The sequence below is a fragment of the Lissotriton vulgaris genome, chromosome 5 (assembly GCF_964263255.1).
Source record: "Lissotriton vulgaris chromosome 5, aLisVul1.2, whole genome shotgun sequence".
NCBI lineage: Eukaryota > Metazoa > Chordata > Amphibia > Caudata > Salamandridae > Lissotriton > Lissotriton vulgaris.
Window position 1 is genome coordinate 208,292,726 of NC_141693.1, and position 23,119 is coordinate 208,315,844.

Consider the following 23,119-nt stretch of genomic DNA (forward strand, 5'->3'; position numbering starts at 1 on the left):
GAGGTCACATAAAGCCGCTTTAAATGGCCTCACAGATATGGAGTAAGGAAAGGCAGCACAAATCATGGTGTTGCCTTACTCTTCACTAGGGAGGCAATCCATGGGTGTTGTGGTGCGTGTTCCCTTGAAACACCCATGGATTTTGACGCTTCCCCAGATTTACAAGACCATGTAAACGTGAGGTGGCCCCAAAACCTTATGCCTCCTGAGGGGAGGAGTAACATTTCTCCTCGTTTATGCCTCTTTCTATGTGTGCTGCATTCTGACACCCTTGAACCGTAGTGAAAGGGTGCCTGCATTGGCGCTAGGCTGCAGCAATGGTGCGAGCGCAGGGGGAAAGGACAGGAATGCACTTTATTGGATAAATATGGTGCATTTGTGCCCTTTCACTTTGACATAACGCAGTGCAGCAAGGTGACTCGGTGCATTGCCCTACCCCATACCCCCTTTAATGAGGCTCTAGTGTAACCAGGATGTCTTTTTCGTTCATAGCCATAACTGCCTACAAATCATAGGTCAGAGGATTAAAAATATATCACTAAGGACCAGATGTAGGTAAATCTGAAATACCGATTTCTTAATAGCGAATTTTAACGATTCGCTATTAAGAAATCGGTATTTCCTATGTAGCTAACGATTCGGTAACAAATTCTGAATCCTTAATATTCCTTATTACCGAATCGGTAATTGAGATTCAGTAATAAGGAATACCTACCCATTCATTTCTATGGGCTTGGAGGACCATAGGAATGAATGTGAAGACATTCACTATTAGCGATTCGGTATTACAGAATCGTTAATAGCGGGAGCACTTTCAAGGGTGCCAGGGTGTCAAAAGGACACCCTGTTGCACCCCTGAAATGTGCATTTGTGCACATGTGGCACACATACATGCCCTAAGGGCATGAATGTGTGCCACATGGCACTTAACAAAAAACAAAAAAGTGATTTTTTAAAGGAAATCGGTAATTACCACCAACTTGAAGTCGGTGGTAATTACCGATTTTTTAAGGCTCAAAAGCACACTTTAATGTGCTTCCCACATTGCATTTAAGGAATCAGTATTACTGATTCCTTAAATGCAAGAGCAATAAGTAATCAGTATTTACTGATTCCTTATTTACCGAATCCTTACCTACATTAGGAATGGCTAAATACCGGTGGGTAACGCTGAAATTTACCGAATTTCGGCGTTACCGACCGGTATTTAGGCACCTACATCTGGCCCTAGGTTTTGATGGCCTGTGGCCTCAAAAGACCAGAGCTGGATTCATGGGCTTTCCTATTGTCTTGACTGGTGTCTTATGTGTTTGGGTGTAATGTTTATTATTGGCACCTCTGTCATTGATTGTTATAAAAATTCATAGCATTTCTTATCTACCCATTGTAAACTCCTGTCTCTGGTATTACATGGATTTATATTTTGACTGCAGCATGAGATGTTCTTCAAGTTAATGTATTGAACTCTTATGTCCCTGCTTCACTCTATGAGTAAATCCAACATACATTTAAATGTATGTATCATCATGGGGAACCTACACAAAAAAATGTCAGTGTCACTCGTCACCCAGTTATCCTTTAGACCTCTGCTTACAAAATGATATTCAAATTAAAACATACATATAAACACTGCTGTGAGGCAGACCCTGAAAAGGGCAAACAAAAGGAAAAGAGAAGGAAATCAGAGGCAACATTTACATACTAAAATCAAAAACCATCTAAAAAGGATCACAAAACTTGTACCTCTTTACCTATTGGAGAATGATCCCCGCGTGACCTGAATCAGACCCAAAAAACTCCAACTCCTTGAACCACAGAACCAGACAAAGTAGTTAACAAAACAAGATAGCATTCACCCATAGCCAGCAAGTAATCTCCCCAGAAAAGATCTTTGGTGCATTACATCAGTCTCACTAGGAAACCCACTGATGCAGTCAACCAACTTGCAATCATCTCTCCATGGATCACCAACAGTTTCTTATTCTTACCTAGAGTGTCAGGATCAAGGTCCAGGAAGAAAAGAAGTTGTCTTTTCCCAGACATCACCCTTTTCCTACAACTACAGCTCTCAAACGTATCTACTACACTGATGACTGGAGGACCACCATCCGAGTTATTCCTTCTTTGTGACTGCAAAGATTAGGATCCATTTATTAAAGGCAGTTTAAACCCAGTTAGAAGATTCAGCAGCGCATGCAAGAAGGTTTCCAACTCTCCGGAACCATGATTGCTTGAATAGGGATTCAAAGGCTTAAGCACAACATAACATATGTGAAGGTGGTCAAATCTTCTATAAATTGTCCTCAGTGAGATACATACTTGCATGCTGCTTCAAGAGCCTGCTACACAGTGGTAACACTGCCAGACAGCCCAGATTGCTTTTTTTAATAGCATCACCTGCTACCTCAGTTTTAGAGATTCTAGCAGCTTTATCTTAGCTTGTTATGGGAATGCCTAAACTCGCATTCGTGGGTAGCCCATACAGGTGGTGCATCTCATGTTCTGATCGGCCTCTACAGTGTCAAAAGGCAATTTGCTGACATGGATCAACGCTTTCTTCCTCCAGTTACTTCAGCTGCCCATCCATCCACCGTGAGGGAGCCCAGAAAGACTGACTACTAAGGTCAGCCGTTGTCCTCAGGACTGCAAACATGCCCTCCATTTAGCTCAGCAACAACAATGGTCACGGTGCCACTGATCGTACCCAACCTCCACTCCACCAGGGGTGCATGCATCTGCTTTCAACTACCTGCACCAGGATAATCTTTATGCAAATCATGCACAGTTTCTAGGTCACCACCAACACATGGAGGGGGCTGCTTCTGGTGCTGGCAGAGCAGACCCAAAGAGAGAGACTTTCAGCCGCACCCGCTACCACGAGGAGTGCTTCAATTCGCTTGCAGTCATTATGACTATTCAAAGCTGGCAGGTGAGTAGAAAATAGCCAGAAATAGCCGAGATACCATAGACCACGTGGCCAGCCACGCATCACGTATTCATTTTTATATATATTTTTATATTCCTATGTTCATTTGAACAGTGAACAGGTTTCAATAAAGAATAAGGTTGCAACAATAAAACCTGTGAAAAAAGATATTTTTCTTCTGCATATTTTTATTTTTATAACTCTAGCTATCTTTTCTAAATGTTTTTCCAACTTCTGTTGTCTCATTTCCAGCTGTTGCACAGAGTGAAGTCCGGATTGTAGACACAGACTATATGCATTCCGCCATTGAGTACTCACGCAAGGTCTCAGAATTGGAAGTGGTCAGCGCCATGGTGAAACTGTATGGTAAGCAGGATGATGGGCACCTCCAGACACCCAGTCGGAAGATTCTTCCAACAGTTAGAAAGCTCCATAGGGCCACTAAACAGGTGTTTTGTCATAGTTTAGTTAACTTACAATCTCCTTCAAGACAGACCTTCCCTGGAGGTCAATCCATTACAAATGGTTTAAAATGGATTCAGTTACTGCCTAGGGCAGGGGTCTCCAAACCGGTCCTGGAGGGCCGGATCCATGCCAGATTTTTAAAATAACTACATGTATCTCAATGGGGATATCCAAAAAATCTGGCATGGATCTGGCCCTCCAGGACCGGTCTGGAGACCCCTGGCCTAGGGCCTCAAATGGTAAAAAGCCTTTACTATGCAGCCAGAACTACGCAGTACCATTACAATATGGGCAACACAACAAACGCGTTGTTACCACGCGTTCCGTTACCCCGCAAGTCATTACATTGACTTGCATTAGGGAACGTGTTGTTGGATTTTAAATCCAACACCTTCCCCACTGTTGCACAAGCTGGAGTTGGAATAGTAATATATACTATTCCAACGTCCAGCGCTTACCTAAGGCAAGTCATTGTAACTACTTGTGTGGCAATGGAATACGTGGTAAAAATCATTTGTTGTATTGCCCACGTTGTAGTCGCATGTGTTGTAAAAGCATGCTTGATTGTGTCATGCATCCCTTTATATTGTGTTTTGCAAATGGGAAACTCGCCCTTTATTTATGTATCTATTTATTTATGAGAATAGTAAGTAACATTTCAAAAACAAATCTTGTACAGAAGACCAGCTAGACATCAGGTACATAGGACATTCGATCGTTAGTGAGGGTCCCCAGTTACATAAACCGATACAGTAAAACAGGCAATGTAAACAATAAGCTGGTAATGGAGAGTAAGAACAGATATATCAGATATTGTTCAGCACAGTGTATATAATACCTACAGTAAATAATGTACAGTGCATTTATACTGGGAGACCCTTCCATAGAAAGTGCCTTCATCTCCATGTCCTTCCAGTTTCAAGATATGTGTATTAGTTTTGATTTAAGTTCCTTCAGTGCTGGCTCTAATATTCAGTGGGAGAATATTAGAGAGTTGTGATCCAAGAAGGTGAAAGGATCTGTATCTGCCTGGGACACAGGATGATTCTGGAGCAGTAACAATGTGCTGGTATGCTGATCTTTACTAGAGGTGTGAGGGGAGATGTATTAGTAAAGCATCTCTGAAAGGTAACCTGGGGCTGACCCATGTAAGACCAGAGACATTAGCTTCTAGGGGGCTCTGTTGTTAGAGGGTCAAGAAATTCTGGGGGCTCTGTTGTTAGACCAGAGTCAAGAGCTTCTAGGGGGCTCTGTTGTTAGAGGGTCAAGAGCTTCTCGGGGGCTCTGTTGTTAGACCAGAGTCAAGAGCTTCTCGGGGTCTCTGTTGTTAGACCAGAGTCAAGAGCTTCTAGGGGGCTCTGTTGTTAGACCAGAGTCAAGAGCTTCTAGGGGGCTCTGTTGTTAGAGGGTCAAGAGCTTCTAGGGGGCTCTGTGGTTAGACCAGAGTCAGGAGCTTCTAGGGGGCTCTGTTGTTAGAGGGTCAAGAGCTTCTAGGGGGCTCTGGTGTTAGACCAGAGTCAGGAGCTTCTCGGGGGCTCTGTTGTTAGAGGGTCAAGAGCTTCTAGGGTGCTCTGTTGTTAGAGGGTCAAGAGCTTCTAGGGGGCTCTGTTGTTAGACCAGAGTCAAGCGCTTCTAGGGGCTCTGTGGTTAGAGGGTCAAGAGCTTCTAGGGCGCTCTGTTGTTAGACCAGAGCCAGAAACTTCTAAGGGGCCAGAGTCAAGAGCTACTAGGGGGGCTCTGTTGTTAGACCAGAGTCAAGAGCTTCTAGGGGCTCTGTTGTTAGACCAGAGTCAATAGCTTCTCGGGGGCTCTGTGGTTAGACCGGAGTCAGGAGCTTCTAGGGGCTCTGTTGTTAGACCAGAGTCAAGAGCTGCTAGGGGACTCTGTTGTTAGACCAAAGTCAAGAGCTTCTAGGGGGCTCTGTTGTTAGACCAGAGCCAGAAACTTCTAAGGGGCCAGAGTCAAGAGCTACTAGGGGAGCTCTGTTGTTAGACCAGAGTCAAGAGCTACTAGGGGACTCTGTGGTTAGACCAGAGTCAAGAGCTTCTAGGGGGCTCTGTTGTTAGACCAGAGTCAAGAGCTTCTAGGGGGCTCTGTTGTTAGACCAGAGTCAATAGCTTCTCGGGGGCTCTGTGGTTAGACCGGAGTCAGGAGCTTCTAGGGGCTCTGTTGTTAGACCAGAGTCAAGAGCTACTAGGGGGCTCTGTTGTTAGACCAGAGTCAAGAGCTTCTAGGGGGCTCTGTTGTTAGACCAGAGTCTATAGCTTTCCGGGGGCTCTGTTGTTAGAGGGTCAAGAGCTTCTAGGGGGCTCTGTTGTTAGACCAGAGTCAGGAGCTTCTCGAGGGCTCTGTTGTTAGAGGGTCAAGAGCTTCTAGGGGGCTCTGTTGTTAGACCAGAGTCAGGAGCTTCTAGGGGGCTCTGTTGTTAGACCAGAGTCAGGAGCTTCAAGGAGGCTCTGTTGTTAGCTGACAGCCAGCTCCATGCCGGTATGATGAAGTGGGTGAGTTTCTTGGGAGGGTGGAAAGCGCTTTAGTGGCTAAGTTAAAAACTGTTTTAAGGGGAACCATATAGTGAGACAGTTAACTAGCATAATGATGGAATATTCCAGTTTACTAATAACCAGAGAGCTGATCAGTGCTTTGGCAGTGTAGAAAGGGATACGAGGAAGGATTATGTGTGTATTTACCATCTGATATCTAACTGTAGTGGTGTTTGAGGTGATGAAGCAGCCCATTGGCACAGGGGAGTGGAGTAGTACTCTTGGCTTCTCTCCAACCAGGAAAAGAGAGTCTCTTGCAGGAAGCGGAAGGAGCTAGGAGTGTGGGGAGATCTGGCAGAGGAGTGGAGAGTACAGAACCAATGTTTTTGCAGAATTCCTCAGACAGAGTTCTTGCCCCTTTCTGTTTCCCTTTCTTCTGATTGCTGAACACCATGGTTCTGAAGTCTCAAATCCACCTTACGCCTCTTGATTCCACCAATATACAACGCCTCTCTCTGTATCTTCCAGGTTCTCCATCCTGCTTTCTCCCTTTGATTCGGTTTTTCCTTCATTCTCTTTCTCCTTTCCTCCTTTTGTGTTTCTCTGGGTCACAGCCTGATGAGGAAAAAAAAGTGCTGGATCTTAGAAATGAGTGCCGGTCGGCCCCACCTGCAACCAACACCTCTGACCAATACAATATAGTACTCAAAGCCCTGCAAGTTCAACAACACTCACCTGCACAAGACTCAAATGCATCTTACAACTATTCAGAAAAAGTGAATTTAAAATTACAGCACCCTCACATGCACATCACATGAGAGCTATTACTTGGCTTGTGATGCTATCTAGAAAACAATATGCATAAGCCGAGCTGTTCTGGCTCTGTACCCCAAATGTACCCCTTTATTTCTCTGCCCCATGGTATACTCCTACATCTCTTTGCCATAAGCTAAGGCACTATGTCCCTCAGTTTCATAATACACTCCCTATCTCAATCTGACTCTTAGTAACAATAAGCCCACTGTCACTGCGTCCAATAACAGGTCCATCTCTCTCAGTTTCACAATAGACCCCGCTTCTCACAGTCTCATTGTGTTTGGCTATGAGTCCCTACGTCAACTCTACCTACTATTTGCCTCTATTGGCTCTTTATGCCTTTCCTACATTGCTGTGTCTCTCTTCTCAGTCAGTCGCTTTGCCTATCTTATCCATCGCACAGGTGTGTTTGAGTACCCCATTATTATTACCCCTTTCACGTGGCTTGTCCTTTTCTTTCCCTTATTGTACTGCTTGCACCTGATGTTGGGTTCTTCTCCTGATCTCTGACTACAGCTAGAGAAGCTGATGTGCACCCTGGAGTCTTTACTCACTTCAAGATGCTGATGGCAGGACTTGGACTCACAGAGGAAAACATGGTGGTTCTGCCTCACGATGGTAAATACAAAACTTTTCAATCAGTAGATGTGAGAGGGATGGGCGAAAGTAAAGTGAGGAGGTCTTATGTGTGGCTAAATGATGGCTTCATTTATTAGTAAAAACCCAAAGGCAGAAAATAATCCAACAGAAAAGTCCGGTATGATGGGGTTCTGACGTCCTCTGTTTCCCTTGTGCTGATTGTGGATCCTCTCCTCCTGGCAGGGCGACAATGTGGCACAATCTCGGGGTATAAAGCGGAACCAAAAGGAGAGAAGGGGGTCAATGTGGCTGTCCTCTAAGCGAAAGCTAACGTGAGGCAACTCACATTCCACCAACTTAGTCTAAGGAAACCACGGAGGGAGTGAAGGGAAAAAAGAACGTGGGAAAACAGGTGAAACTTAAAAGGGGGGAGGAGAATTATCACAAACAAAACAGAAGGGGGTGACCTCTTTTATTCTGGTCCTGCTTAGTTCAAGACTCCTTAGTATGTCAGGAGTTAGCCAATATCTAACAAGTCTCGCAGATAGGTGCGTATCTCAGACGTGTAGCAAATAGTTTTGTTTTAACAGGCTAGTGCAAGTGCTATACAGTTCTTCATAGCGTGCTTAGGTGTGAAAGGGGTGTGAAGGGGTTGGTGAAATGTCCGTAGAAGATCGTGCCCGCCACACTACCTCGTGTCCCTTGAGTCCCTTAGACTCACCTCCCCCTCCCCTGGTTGCAATGCCCCCTGCCCCAGTTCATGTACCTCTGTGGCCGCAACTCTCCTGAACTGCGGCGGTGTTGAGGCTTCCTCCGGGGGTGTCCACCACTCTTCGGGCCACTCCTCCCGCTTGGTGTTATCTCATTCCTCGTCCTGCAGGGATACCACATCTGCTTCTCGTCCTGGCTTGATACGGCTTTCCGTCCTCTCCGCAACACGCCACGCTCCTTCCTCCGGTGTTCTCCTTCCGCACTCTCTCCCTTTGCTGTCTTCTGGGTTTTCAACAAGAGTCTCCGCCTCTGGAGTCCACGAGGTTTCCTGTGATTGCCCGTGGTATTGAAGAGGGCTTTCTTGGTCCTGTATGCGAGAGGAGTCGAGTGAGGTTAACCCTTTCCTAGCTGCACCCGAGTTAGCGAAAAGCATTCTCGATACCTTAAGGGGTTTAGAATGGGCCACAGGTGGGGTAATGTCCCGGTCCTCGTCACATCCCCATTCCCTAACATTCTTGCCAGCAAGAACAAAGTCAATAGGATACCAGGATAAATAGTCAGCGTTGGCTTGATCTCTACCCTTCCTGTGTTTGGTGTGGAATCGATAGGGCTGTAATGCAAGGAACCACCTCAGTATCCTGTCGCTTTGCCCCTTATTTCTGGATAGCCACTCTAATGGGGCATGGTCAGTGAAAAGGGTGAACTTCCTCCTGTCAAGGTAGTATCGAACGGAATCAACCACCCATTTGATGGCGAGTGCCTCTTTTTCAATAATCGTGTTGTTTTTTTCCTGAGGAAACAATTTCCGGCTCATATCGAGGATGGGCCTCTCTTGTCCCTGGGAGTCAACTTGAGACAACTACGCTCCTAAGCCGGTGTCGGATGCGTCAGTTTGTAAGATGCACGGCTGGGAATAGTTAGGGCTCAGTAACACTGGGTGGCATGTCAAGGTGTGTTTTAGTCGTTGGGAAGCTTGGAGGAGAGGGGGAGAGGGTTGTCTCAACTCCTTTTCTGTCTACACATTCTTTTGTAACAGATCAGTCAAGGGAGAGGCTATTTGGGAAAAATTAGAAATGAATCAACGGTAATACCCCAAGACCCCAAGAAATGCCAGTAACTCTTTTTTGGTCTTGGGAAACGGGATGTTGGAGATGGCCGCTACTTTCTTCGTCTGTGGTTTCATATACCCTTCCCCCAAAAGATATCCTAGATACTTCACAGACTGGGCAGCGAGTTTACTCTTAGCGGGATTTATTGTTAAACAGTCTTCTTTCAATGCTCGGATTACTTTTTCCAAGTGGGTGAGGTGTTCTTTCCAGGTGGAGCTGTGGATGACGATATCGTCTAGGTAAGCTGCCGAAAACTCAGAACAAGGTTTTAAAACCGTGTTCATCAAGCGTTGGAAGGTGGCAGGAGCCCAATGGAGACTAAAGGAGAGAACGGTCAAATGGTATAGCCCGCTGGGAGTCGCAAAAGCCATTTTCTCCCGGTCTCCAAGCCTCTGGGGCACCTGCCAATATCCCTTGCATAAATCAAGGGTGCTGCTATTTTGGGCGGTTCCCAGACGCTCCACCATTTCATCGACTCTTGGTTGTGGATAGAAATCGAAACAGGAGATCTTATTCACTTCCCGAAAGTCGATACAAAACCGGATGGACCTATCCGGTTTGGGCACCAAAACGATTGGTGAATTCCATTCACAATTCGAGGGTTCGATGATGCACATTTTTAACATTTGTTGTACCTCACCCTCCATTGCCTGTCTACGGGACTCTGGAATGCGATAGGGGCGTAGCTTCACTTTCATGCCTGGGGAGGTTACAATGGCATGTTCCATCAAGTGGGTTCTGCCTCGATGTAGAGATAATACCTCCTGCAGTGGTTGCAACTGGGTCTCTAGTTCACTATTATGGGTTTCTGGGAGGTCCTTGTCTATGCTTTGTGCAAATAAGGGTTTGGGTCTCTTTGTCCGAACTGACCCGGAACAGCCCCCTCCCACTTCTTAAGTAGGTTGACATGATATATCTGTGTCTTTGTCTTTTTCTGAGGATCTAATTCCAGGCAATAGGTTACTGGGGTTAACCTTTTCCATGACCCGATATGGTCCCTGCCATATCCCCAGTAACTTATGATCGGGAGAGGGTATCATTAAAAGAACAAATTTGTTAATGTCAAAGGAACGGGTTTTGGCTTTTTTATCGTATTGTGTTTTCTGGGATGTTTGGGCTTGTTCGAGGTGGGATTGGACAATGCTACGGATCTGGCCCAGATGGGTTTTTAGATAGAGTATGTATTCAGGGAGGGATTTTGCCCCTTCTGGCTCCTCCTCCCACTCTTCCTTCAACAGGTCAAGCAATGTGCGAGGCTGTCGGCCATAAAGTAATTCGAAGGGTGAGTACCTGGTGCTTTTTTGGACTTTGCAACGAATTGCGAAGAGAGCCAGAGGGAACATGTCTTCCCACTTTTACGTTTCAAGGTCCAAATGTTTTTTTAGTGTTGTCTTGAGGGTGACGTTATAGCGCACCACCAACGCATCTGTTTGGGGTTGGCACACAGAAGTGCAAATCTGTTTGATGTTCAGGGTGAGGCACATCTGTTTCATGAGGCGTAACATGAAAGGGGTTCCCTGATCCGTGACGAGTTCCCTGGGAAAGCCAACTATTGAAAAGATGGTGATCATGGCTTTAGCTATTTGGGAGGCATTCGGTTGGCGTAAGGCCACTGCTTCTGGAAAGCGGGTGGCATAATCGACCAACACTAACACGAATCGACATCCACTACGAGAGGGTAGTAAGGGGCCTATGATGTCCATACCAACTAGGAAAAGGGTTCCTGTATGATTGGCAAGGAGGTAAGGGTGCTCGTGATGGCAGGGTCCTGCTTTTTATTTGGCAAATGGTGCATTCTCTGCAGTATTTTCGAACCTGAGAGAATATGCCAGGCAAATAGAACCTTTCCAATATCGTCTTTTCTGTTTTGTCCTCCGCAAAGTGTCCTCCCAATAAGTGACTGTGGGCTAAAAATAAAACTTTCTCCCTATAAGGTTGAGGTACCAGTAATTGGTTGGTAATCCCCTCCTACCCTTACTGTAGAGCAGGTTTTTTTCTGAGAAAAAACTGGGGACCTACTTGCTCAGGATCCTCTTCGTTTGTGGCTTTGTTCCAGGCCTCCCGTAAAGCTGGGTCATCTCGCTGGGCCTCCTGAAACCATTCATATTGCCACACCGGGGTCTCCTTACTTTGAGTTAGAGCGACCCTTGTCCAATTCCTTTTTTCTCTCTTTTTTTGCTTTCCGTTCTTCCTGTATTTCCCCGGGATTATTTCTGGTTCTGTCTCCTGTGAAAAGGGTGCTGCCTTCCTCCACTCCTCCCTTTATGCCCAGGACTCTTGTATCAGTTTAGGCATATGGGGGTAATCATTTCCTAAAACTAGAGGTTCGGGTAGATGGAGAATAAGCCCTACTTTCAACGCTCTTGCTTTCAAGGAAGGGTCGTGTTGGATCTCAATCTCTGTGGTGGGATACTGATGACGGTCCCCAAGCACGCATTGTATAGTGAAATACCCTGTAGTTTTCGGTATCCCTAATGGGACTGCTTGTGGTTGCATAACACTTTGTAAACAGCCAGTATCGATTAAAGCCTGTCTTTTCTCCCCATTAACCTGTACTGCTCTATGGTAGGGAAGGCTTGCGCCAGAGGAACCGAAATAGTAGTTACGCACCAGCCCCACCTCCATAGGCTCCTCCCTCTGGGGACAAAAACTGGCTATATGGACTATGGTCCTACAATTGTAGCATTGGGGTCCCGGTTGGATAGGGATCCGGGATGGTGGTATGGATGGCCCTGGTAGAAGGGTAACGGTTTTGTGAGGGTTGGGGTGGTTTGTTGGATTTCATAGGGGCTCTGGGATGTTTCCAGTGAATGTCTTCCTGTCCCCTTTGGGTTTCTTGGGCCCTGTGAAAAGCACTGACAATCTCAATGGCTCGGTCCAGAGTCAGACCTGTATGTTGTCACACCCACTTTTGTATGTTCGGGTGCAGGGACGACAGGTATTGCTCTAAATAAACCTTCTCCATAATCTCATCTTTGGTTAATTGCTGGGGCTTCAACCACCTATCAGCCATGTCCCGAACTCTATAGGCTAAGGCACTGGGAGTTTCCTGAAGACCCTCCTTGAGTTGTCGCAGACATATGCTGAAAGTCTCCTCATCTATGCACATTCTTTCCAATATGCTTCTTTGGATGTCGTCGTAAGGAGTAAGAGCCAGTGGCTTAACAGCTTGGTAGGCTGCCTGGAGATCCCCGGTTAACAGAGGGCCCAAGTATTGTCCCCAATTGTCTTGGCCCCATCCTGCAGCCCTGGCCATGCGCTCAAAGTTAGAAAAGAAAAAGTTGGGGCTTCTCCTCCCACATATTTCTACAGGACCATTGAGGGGATCCCATTGGACCCCTTTGTTGGCTGAGGGTGTCGGCCAGCTTTCCTATAACTGCCTCATGGGTCTGGCTCTGTTCCGGCAAGAGACTTGTGTATCTTCTCTCAGTCCTCTTCGGCTACGGACAAAAACTTCTCAATACAACGTTCCAACTTCTCCTGGCTTTCTGCCATCTTTCTGACGACTGCCTCCATTTTCCCAGATCCCACTTCTGAAACCAGATGTGAGAGGGATGGGTGGAAAGTAAAGACAGGAGGTCTTATGTGTGGCTAAATGATGGCTTCATTTATTAGTAAAAACCCAAAGACAGAAAACAATCCAACAGAAAAGTCTGGTATGATGGGGTTCCGATGTCCTCTGTTTCCCTTGTGCTGATGGTGGATCCTCTCCTCTTGGCAGGGCGATGATGTGGCACAACCACGGGGTATAAAGCAGAAACAAAAGGAGAGAAGGAGGTCAATGTAGCTGTCCTCTAAGCGAAGGCTAATATGATGCAACTCACGTTCCACCACCTTAGTCTAAGTAAACCAAGGAGGAAGTGAAGGGAAAAAAGAACGTGGGGAAACAGGTGAAACTTAAAAGCGGGGGGGATGATCACAAACAAAACAGAAGGGAGTGACCTCTTTTATTTGAGTTCTACTTAATTCAAGACTCCTTAGTATGTCAGGAGTTAGCCAATATCTAACAAGTTGCGCAGATAGGTGCGTATCTCCGACGCGTATCAAACAGTTTTGTTTTAACAGGCTAGTGCAAGTGCTATACAGCTCTTCATAGCGTGCGTAGGAGTGAAAGGAGTGTGAAGGGGTTGGTGAAATGTCCGTAGAAGATCTTGCCCGCCACACTACCCCTTGTCCCTTGAGTCCCTTAGACTCGCCTCCCCCTCCCCTGGTTGCAATGCTCCCTGTCCCAGTTCACGTACCACTGTGGCCGCAGCTCTCCTGAACTGCGGCGGCGTTGAGGCGTCCTCCGGGGGTGTCCACCACTCTTCGGACCTCTCCTCCTACTCAGCGTTGTCTCTTTCCTCGTCCTGCGGAGATTCCACGTCTGCTTTTCAGCCTGGCTCGATACGGCTTTCCGTCCTCTCTGCAACACTCCACGCTCCTTCCTCCAGTGTTCTCCTTCTGCGCTCTCTCCAGTTGGCGTCTTCCGGCTTTTCAACAAGGGTCTCCGCCTCTGGAGTCCACGAGGTTTCCTGTGCTTGGCCGTGGTATTGAAGAGGGCGTTCTTGGTCCTGTATGCGAGAGGAGTCAGGTGAGGTTAACCCTTTCCAAGTTGCACCTGAGTTAGCGAAAGGCATTCTCGATACCTTAAGGCAGTGGTTCCCAAACTTTTGGCTCCTGGGGACCCCCATTGAGTCACCACTGGAAGCCGGGGACCCCCAAGAAAATTGTATGAGTTAAATTTCAAATATTAAAACAGTAATTAGAAAAAAATACACACGTGTGCACACAAAACAAATACTCAAAGCTCTAAGGATTATGGGGCCAGATGTACGACCATTTCATTTAGAACCTCGCAATTGGCGACACATTGCGAGTGGCAAATTGCGAGTCGCTAAATGAAATGCACAACAGTGTGTTTAACACTGTTTGGGATTCCCAATGGGGTCGCAAATTGTGAGGTTCCTTTTTATTAATGAGCCTCTCGCAATTTGCGAGCCCATTGGGAATGCAAGCCCTCCCAGGTGTGGTGGCCTGCTGGGCTCTGTAGGCCACCATTCTGGGACTGCTTTTAAATAAAGCAGTTCAAAATGAAAATGCATCCCGTTTACCATGCATTTAAAAAAAAGAAAATGAAACGTTTTTGTTTCATTTTCTAAGGGCAGGCAGAGGTCCCTGGGCCATTGCCTGCCCTTTAAAAAATGATTTTGCATGCATTTACAAAGGGACCCCTTCCCATTTGCATTACCATCTATTCGAAGTAGGTGGTAATTGCGAGTGTTTTGCGACCGCAAAACATTTGTACATGGTTTTGAGACTCACTATTTGGAAGGGAATGCCCTTTCCAAATAGAAAGTTGCAAAACCTATTTAGCGAGTCGCAAACAAATTGCGACTCACGAAATAGGCAATGTACTTGGCTCACTATGTTTTTGCATGCGCAAACGGGTTCGCGCACCCGTTCGTGCATATAAAAACGGATCGTACATCTGGCCCTTAGTATTTTATATTGAAGTAATGTCACATGTATTTCATTTGTTTCATAGCCTCTCTCATACCATTGTAGGATGTCAGAGCACTTTACATCACACACATATAGAGACATTGAATCATACATGTAAATCAGTGTGTATATAAAATGTTTAAAGAGTGCTTGGCCTGGAAAAGCAAAAACTCAGGATTCAGAAAATAACACAGTGGCTAGCACTGACTTTAACATTAAAAATGTATTTCCACCGAAATAAATCTTTTTAGCAGCATCGGGATAATGAATGACTGGGAAAAAACATAAGTTACTAACTGGTATCATGCAGTTTGCAAGCAGCTCTTTGATGACAGTTTATAGGTCCCTCTGCTACATTACGATTGTCACTTATAAAGTGCACAGTAACGAGTCACTGGCATTATCGTGACACTTATTGTTGCTGAAAAGCTGCAAATCATACAAGAAACTTTTCTGTGCTTTTACGCTTTTAAAACTGTTGCCTACGGACCCCCTGGGAATGTTTCACGGACCCCTGGGGGTCCGCGGAGCCCAGTTTGGGAAACACTGCCTTAAGGGGTTTAGAATGGGCCACAGGCGGGGTAATGTCCTGGTCCTCCTCACAGTAAAATTAACCTGTTGTGGTATAATAACTTGTTTTGTAAATAGGGTTTCAGACCATTCTTTTCCTGTGTCTAATCTCTTTAAAAACAGCAATTTTAAGCAAATGGTGTTACTATCCTGTTTAAAGATGCCCAATTTATAGGCCTCGGAATGACAAATGCTCCACGGGGAATGTTTGGGGTGTGACACCGCCAAATAAATACATTATTGGCATGGTAGTTGAGTCTGGGTCCCTGAGTCAGTAATGCTATGTCTATGCTAATTTTTCTTGACATCTTGATTTTACTAAGAGTTCATATATTTAGTTATGTTATATTGTGCAGATTTGTAGAGTGCACTATCACCCAGGAGACTATCCTGGTGCTGAGCAGGTGTGTGTCTAGCTAAATAGAGGGCTAGTGGGACTACTTAGAAAGCCAGGTCTTCAGCTTCTTGCAGAATTTAAAAAGTGAGTACCAGGCTTTAGCTTGTAGTGGCAGGTCGTTCCATGCCTTAAGAGCGATGTCGGAAATGACTCAACCCCTGGATATAGTTATCTGTAGGCGTGGGATTTGTGCAAGTAAGAGTCCAGACAAGCGGAGGTGTCTGGAAGGTTTGTGCGAGCAAATGTGAATGTTAGGTATGCAGGGCCAGTGTTATGTAGTACCTGGAATGTGTGGGTGAGGACTTAGAAATGTGTTAGTTTCTGTATGGGGAAACAGTGGAGCTCCTTCACGTGTTGTGTGATGTGAATGCGGTGTGGGAGGTTGAGAGTAATTGTGACTGCATAATTCTGAATGGTCTGCAGTCTCCTTGTGAGTTATTTTTTGATCCCAACATAGAAGGTGTTCCCATACTCTAGTTAGCAAGTGACCAGGATTTGTGTGACGGTTTTCCTGGTGCTGATTGGTAGGCATTTGAAAAATCTTCCTCTGCATCTTCAGTGTATGGAAATATGAGGCGGTGATGGGGTGGGCTTGGGTATTTATCTTGAGTTTGCTGTTGATGACGATCTCAAGGTTCTTAGAGTGGGTGGTGGGTGTCAGTCCAAGCTATGTTGGCCACCAAGTGGAGTCCCATAGTGAAGGGGTCTTCCTGAAGATTACAATTTTCGTCTTGTCGGTGTTCAGCTTTTGAAATTTGGTGTTCATCCAGTGGCCGATTTCAGTCATGCAGGCATTGAACTTGATCCATGTACTAGACATCTTATCTGTAAGGCAAAGAATGAGTTGTGTATCGTCTGTGTAGGAGAGGAGATTGATGTTGTGAGAGCAAATGATGGTGACTGGAGGGACCGTTGAATTGAGGTATGCATTGAAGGCGCTCAGGCTTAGAGGGAATCCTTGCAAAACTCTGCAGATGAGGTGGTGGGCGTCCGTGGTTTACTGTGCCAGGATGACTTACTGAGTCTTTCCAGTCAGAAAGGAGGAGATACATCAGAGTGTGTGTTCTTAGATTCCGATGTTGTGTAGGAGTTAGGTGAGGATATGGTGGGAGACTGTATCAAATGCTGTGGAGAGGTCCAGGAGGGTGAGGGCTGCTGGGTCTCCTCTCTCCAGAGTCATGCAGATGACCGGTTTACCAAAAAAGTCCCAAATCTGCACCCCTAGTAATACTCCTTGAATGGGTGAAAATGTACTACTTTTTAGAATTCACAAACATTGGCAGAAGTAGGCTTGGAAAGCTTCACCCGTCTCAGGCTTCCAGGCATACTGCTGAAAGTCAAAATGTGATGGGACAAATGCATTAAAATAGTCTTACCACTGTGCACAGCAGGCTTGATTTAGGATTTAGCAGATGAAGTAGAGGCAGAGAGGGTGGCATAGGACTGTAATGCTTCTACTCTTTCAGCTAAATATAGAAATTTCCGGAACACCCACAGACATTTCTAAGTATTGAAAGGAACTGCTGTCACGGTGGCCACCTGTTAATGTAAGAAAAGATTGATGGACAACTCCATCAAATATGACAGGTGGCCATCAAGCTTTTGCAAAGTTTTTTTTCTTTTTTAAAGTGGGAATATGTTTTTGAAAAATAAAAATAGCTAATGACCCCTCTCCCCCCCCCCCACACACACACACCATGGGAGCTTTTCTCAAGGTTGAGAATAAATGTTTTTTTATTATCATATCTCACACAGAACGTACTTTGCGATGAAGGGCAGTAAAAATGAAAAGACATCTGACTGCTGACTCTAAATAGGGAGGGTAGTCGTATGTCTTACTTCCAGTGGCACCTACTATGTCCTGCTGTCGGAAAACGTTTTACACTGAGAGAGTATGTTTTACTCCAGCAACATAAAACTTGCAATTCACATGGCTCAAAGTCATTTGGACGCACCATGAGTTTGGCGGACAGGGCAGGGGCGGCCTTAGGCATGTGCAAGCTGTGCACCTGCACAGGGCCACCAAACCCCAGGGGCCACCACGCCAATATATATCCTTAATATAATAATCATCTGAGCATGGATACATATTTGCGTGGCGAGTAGCCCCTGGCCAGGGTACTCTGTTACTGTTAGAATGGAGCACCTGTCTACCAAGCTCTAAATCAGAAGCAGAGGCCTAGCTCATACAAACCCGTCCTGACTCTGCACCTCTTGGGAACAGTCCATACTGAGCCTTGGTCACCTCATACATTGATCATGCAGCACCCTGCTGTTTTAGTTGGGAAATTTAAGTTTCCCACCCCTCCCAAATCCCACTGACAAAGCTTGCCCCTGGACAGAAAGTCAACTCAGCCGGAACTCGAACTCTGACCTTCACAGTCCAGCTGGAGGTATTTTATGCCATTGGCATTTTCCTCCACCGTGGACATGTTTGATACAATTGTGCTGAAGGACAGCGGATTCAGGATGGTGTTCCCTGTACCTTGGTGTGGCTAAATCTACCATAACAGAGGACTGTCCGGCCCCTGACCCGTCTACAGTCTGGTGTTTGAATGCATCCATGAGTCACCCCTGCTCTATGATTTGGTATACGGCAACACACTTCCATCATTCCCACTCTGTTCTTCATCCCAAAACTTGCTGATCCAAACAACTCACGTTCTTAAAGCGCCCATTATATATATTATGTAAAGGTATACATTAGTTTTGTCTGCTAGCCCAAAATTACTGAAACCCACTCTCGTCCCTTGCCCATTCATGCCCAAACCTCTCATACTTTCCCATTCACCGTAATAAACAAGCACTGCCGTAGAAAACACTACTCAGCGGTGAAAAACTATTGACTCTGCCATCTTTTTTTGCTTGGATAGCTGTGGTAAAACATGTGCATTTGTAGCAGCCATATTGGAACGGGTTCTAAAACACTACAAATACATTAAAAGATGGCCACTGCAGATGAAGCTAGCATCTATATAAGGCCGCACTCGTTGTATGTGTTTTGTAATGTTTTAAAAAATGTTGCTCAAAGAAGGCAGCTGTGATGCCTGTGCAACCGCTATGACCATCTCTGAATGCATTTTGGTTTATTTGAATAAACCCTGTTAAAAAATGGCCACAGTTCATGCGGCCTTTGAGGAATGATGGGTAAACCATTTTAAGATGGCCCCTTGCAGGGAGCAGCAACAAATGAATTCAATTTAAAAAAGCAAAGAGGCTAACGGTTCAAAGGATGCTGGATAGGTGGCAAGAGAGAACACAGGAGTGAGGCAGGAAGATGCTGAACAGAGAGGGGGTGATGAAAAATACTCAATCCCATATAAGCGAGGTTTAACATAAGTAGTGGAAGGATACCTCATCCAGTCAAAACACGGTTATACGGAGGGTGGGAGAAAGAGGATAGGGAGGAAAGCAATTGGATGAGGGAAGTGAGATAGACAACAAGACTATCCAGTCATGAGCCGGGACTGACCCAAATCTTACTCTTACTGTCTGAAACAGTAGTTCTTGACAAAAGACAGCTAAAGCTGACTATGCTTGATACCTAAACATGACCCACTTGCTATAGGCTTCTAAGGCAACCACCCACCTGCATAATGTTTTATCTGTTTTTTATTCCACTATCAATTCTGTATATTAATTTCTACTATCTGACTACTAGACACTCTACTTGGAGGTAAGTGCTCAATTGAGTGCGTTATTGAAAATACACTGCCCCCAGGACACCTGGGTTCTAGTAAAGTGGCACTTTAATTAATTGGTATTCCACTGAATTTAATCAACATTGCATGCGTCGAGGGCGTTACAATATTGTATAAACGTCTTTTACCTCAAATACGTTATTCCAGAGAGCTGGATTTAAAAGGTCACGCTAGACAAGATAAAGAAATGATCATATTTAAATGTCTCCTTCTGGCTTAAATGTCTCCTTCTGGCACCATCTATGGACATTTTCTTGTGCTCTAACTCTTAGCAGAGATGCCTGTCATGTTTAGGCCATCTCTTTCAGGTGCGCGTCCAGAAATCGGCCACGTTTCACGATGACAATTTATTAATGTCGGTTGTTTTTAAATTAAACGTGATTGTGGATCGCGACACTCCTAATAGGAATGTTGTAAATAACATCACATTATCCCTGTCAGTCACATGTACATAACATTGTATATAGCACGAGCGTACTAATTATTCACCTTATCACCTGTTCACTGCACCGTCACTTTAATACCTTAGCACCTTGATCAGGCTTTGAAATTATCTTATGTTTATCCTGATTTCGGATAATAATCCATTTTTAAATGAGACATAAATACACTAATTGCATAAAGATACCTTGGGCCTCATTTACTAGAAGTGACGCATCGGTGCGTGAAAGCAGCAATGCTTCACTTCTCAGTGCGCCCTCCTTGCGACATGATTGATGCGTCATAATTACTGTAGGACGCATAATGTCGCAAGGAGTTACAGATACGTCAGTATTTCTGGCGTATCTGTAGGCGCAAAAGTGACGCATTGCTGGAGTGTGTCATAAAAATGATGCAACTCCAGCAATGTGTCCTTTCACATGGGGCAAGCCCCATGTGAAAGGGCCTGCGTCAGTCTTGCGCCTGCTGTGAGGCAGGTGTAAGATATTGCCACATTTGCATCCTAGAAGTGGCGCAGTGAAATCTCATAGATTTCACTGCATCACTTCTACGACCCTTTCTTGCGTCAATACGCCCACCTTGCATACATTATACCTGGCGCAGGTATAATGTGGCACAGGGGTTTACAAAGTGACGCATCTACCTAGATGCGTCACTTTGTAAATATGGCGCAACAAGGCGCATTGTTTACGCCACTGGTGCGTCACAAAAAGTGACGCACCGGTGGCGTAAAAGTGGCGCACAGCCTCATAAATGAGGCCCACCTTATTTGTAAGAAGGGTTCCTAATGCCGTGGGAGTCAAGGGTCACGCTTCCCCCACAAGAACCGTTCGTGTTACTAATTACGTTTCACAATGTGCCAGCAACAGGTGAAGGTGCCCCCCTGGACATTGTACACCCTGCTCCTGCGGCTCTGTTTTCTTGCAGAATAGCACTACCTACAATTTGCCTACAGTCCCCCTAGGGCGCCTTCTACCGTTTACATTTTGAGCTCATGACCCTGGGGCACCTTCTATGCCTCAAATTCTGCAGAGAAGAGAAAGAATAGTACCTTCTTGACCGCAAATCTACTCACAGGCGAGAGACATAAATGACACGATTCTCAGGGTCAAGTGTGACTTAGGGCTAGATGTATGAAGCGTTTTTTTGTCGTAAACGCTGCGAATCACAAAATAGCAGCGTTTGCGACAAAAAAACGGGAAATGCGATGTATGAAAAAATTGCATCGCAAATTTAAGGAATCGCAAATTGCTCACTTAATTGGCAACAGTGGCACGTATGACCGTCTGCCACATGGTGCACTGTCTGTCAGATTTAGACATGAGCACAATAGTCATTTGTTAAGTCATTAAACATGACTGATACCTGCCACTCAAGCCATTCTTCTAGTATTGGGCGCCTGGAACAGTCTGAACTATCACACTTGTAGGAGTGTGATGGTTAGTAGTTGTGTTGGTACTGTCATTGGAAGCGCTGACAGGGGCAGTGGGTGGTGCAAGCGGCAGTGGCCTCCTGACGAGAGCCCTGGCACTTATTTGTTTACAAATTGTGCACTGATTAGCCCTCATTCTTCCCTCAGACCTCCAGGGCACATTCTCTCTGGTGTATTCTGGGAATGTGTTCCCTCTGTATTTTGCACATGTTTCAGTAGCACCTGCTGTTCACTGGTACAAACCAGCATCATTTAGACCACTGGGGCACCAGCTCGTAAGCTCAGGGCGCAAGAGCTCTCCCCTTATTATTTATGCACACCTGTGGCAAATACACTGCTCCAGGTACTAAACATGCTTCTGTGCAGTACAGCCCCACATTATGTACCCAGGCCCCAGGGCACCATGGTCTTCTTCATGGAAATGTTCTCATTTGGTAAATATTTGTTCATGAGACGACGGTAGATGGTGACCTGGAATTAACATTTTTAACCCTATTCCTCTATCTTTTCCCTTTCAGTGGAATGTGTACCTGGAACCTTTTAGGTGAGTTCATGTTTGATGTCTGTTCACTTATTTACATTTACAGATAAATGAAGTGTAGAGCTCAGGAAATTGAAAAAAATGTACACAATGAAGTGGGGACACAGATCTGTTCTGCAGGAATATGACTCTTTACAACGAGAATCATTACATCGCGTGCCTTTACAACGCGGTCGTTACAATGACTGTGTTGTTACAACCAGTACTATTACAATGCAAGTCATTACAACGACTTGCTTCAGATGGCGCGCTGGATTTAGGAATAGTACAATTTACTATTCCAACTCCAGTGTGTGGAACAGTAGGGAAGTTGTTGGAAAAGTAAATCATACTTTTCCTTAGTCTAGACCGCCATCTAGAGCAAGTCGTTATAACGACTTGTGTTGTAATGGTACTGCGTTGTAACAACGCGGTCTCACGGTCATTGTAACAACAGTGTTGTGAAGGTATTGCAGTGTAATGTCCGCGTTGTAAAGGTTCTTTCCCGTTCTGCAGATGAACATCTTATCAAGAATGAAGCTGTCAGCATTAGGCACAGAGCAGCTAGTTATAAGATGAGAAATGCAACACGGTAGTCATAAGCAACAGAAAAATATGACATTTGTCTTTAAAAAGCACATATGGGCGAAACAAGTGTCAGCTGTTTTATGTTTCAGGGAAAGTCTTGATGCTGAAATTAAATAAATCCAATGTTATAAAAGAGAACAGGTATGCTAACTCACTTCTTTACACTGTGCCCCGAAAGTGGTCCTCTCGCCCAGACATTGACCTAAAAAACTTGCTTCACCAATTAGGAAGCAGGCATAGATGTTCTACGAATAACTGGCTTGAATAGACAGAATAGACATTTGGTAGGCACAAATGTTATGTTATGTTAATAGGAACTTTTATAGCACTAGTTCATCAACAGGTTTCTTGGTGCTGGAGGAGTTACTTTCCCAAAAGAGTTACTGGTAGGGATGGTCCAGGTCTAGCTGTAAGCTTGGGTGAAGAGCCAGGTCTTCAACATCTTCCTAAAATGAAAGAGGTCTGACTCGAGTGTCAATGGGGGGGGGGGAGCGTTCCAGAGTTTGTGTCTAAAAACTGAGACCTCTAAGTAGTTCATGTGCATAGATCTTAAAGTACGGTGGGGGATGTACTTATGGATTTTTGATGAAATGTACTTAGGGCAAGTCCCATGCAAGGCTTTAAAAAGAATACAGCCAGCTTTAAACTTGGAGCGTTGCTCCACTGGAAGCCAGTGCAACTCTTTTAGCAGCGGCTTGATATGACATTGTCTGCCTTGTTGGAATATAATTCTGGCTGGCAGATTTTGCATAAGCTGCAGACGATGTATCTGATTGCGCTGAAGACGTAGGTATATAGAGTTAGCATAATCAATTCTTGACAGATTCAAAGAGTTGACAATTTGGATACATGCCTCTCTGCTGAAAAATCTTCAGATTTTCCTCAGTTTACGCAGTTAGA

The 23,119-nt window shown here is 45.2% G+C and overlaps 1 protein-coding gene across 1 annotated transcript in view; it reads left to right on the forward strand.

Moving 5' to 3' along the window:
• The window catches only part of LOC147710507 (lipocalin-15-like), a 53,005-nt gene that overhangs the window by 23,756 nt on the left and 6,130 nt on the right, over window positions 1–23,119 (forward strand). Inside the window, exons 4-6 of the mRNA XM_086920015.1 lie at window positions 3,179–3,292; window positions 7,204–7,305; window positions 21,630–21,655. Coding sequence (XP_086776141.1) covers window positions 3,179–3,292; window positions 7,204–7,305; window positions 21,630–21,655 — 242 coding nt within the window. The remainder of the gene's footprint in view (window positions 1–3,178; window positions 3,293–7,203; window positions 7,306–21,629; window positions 21,656–23,119) is intronic.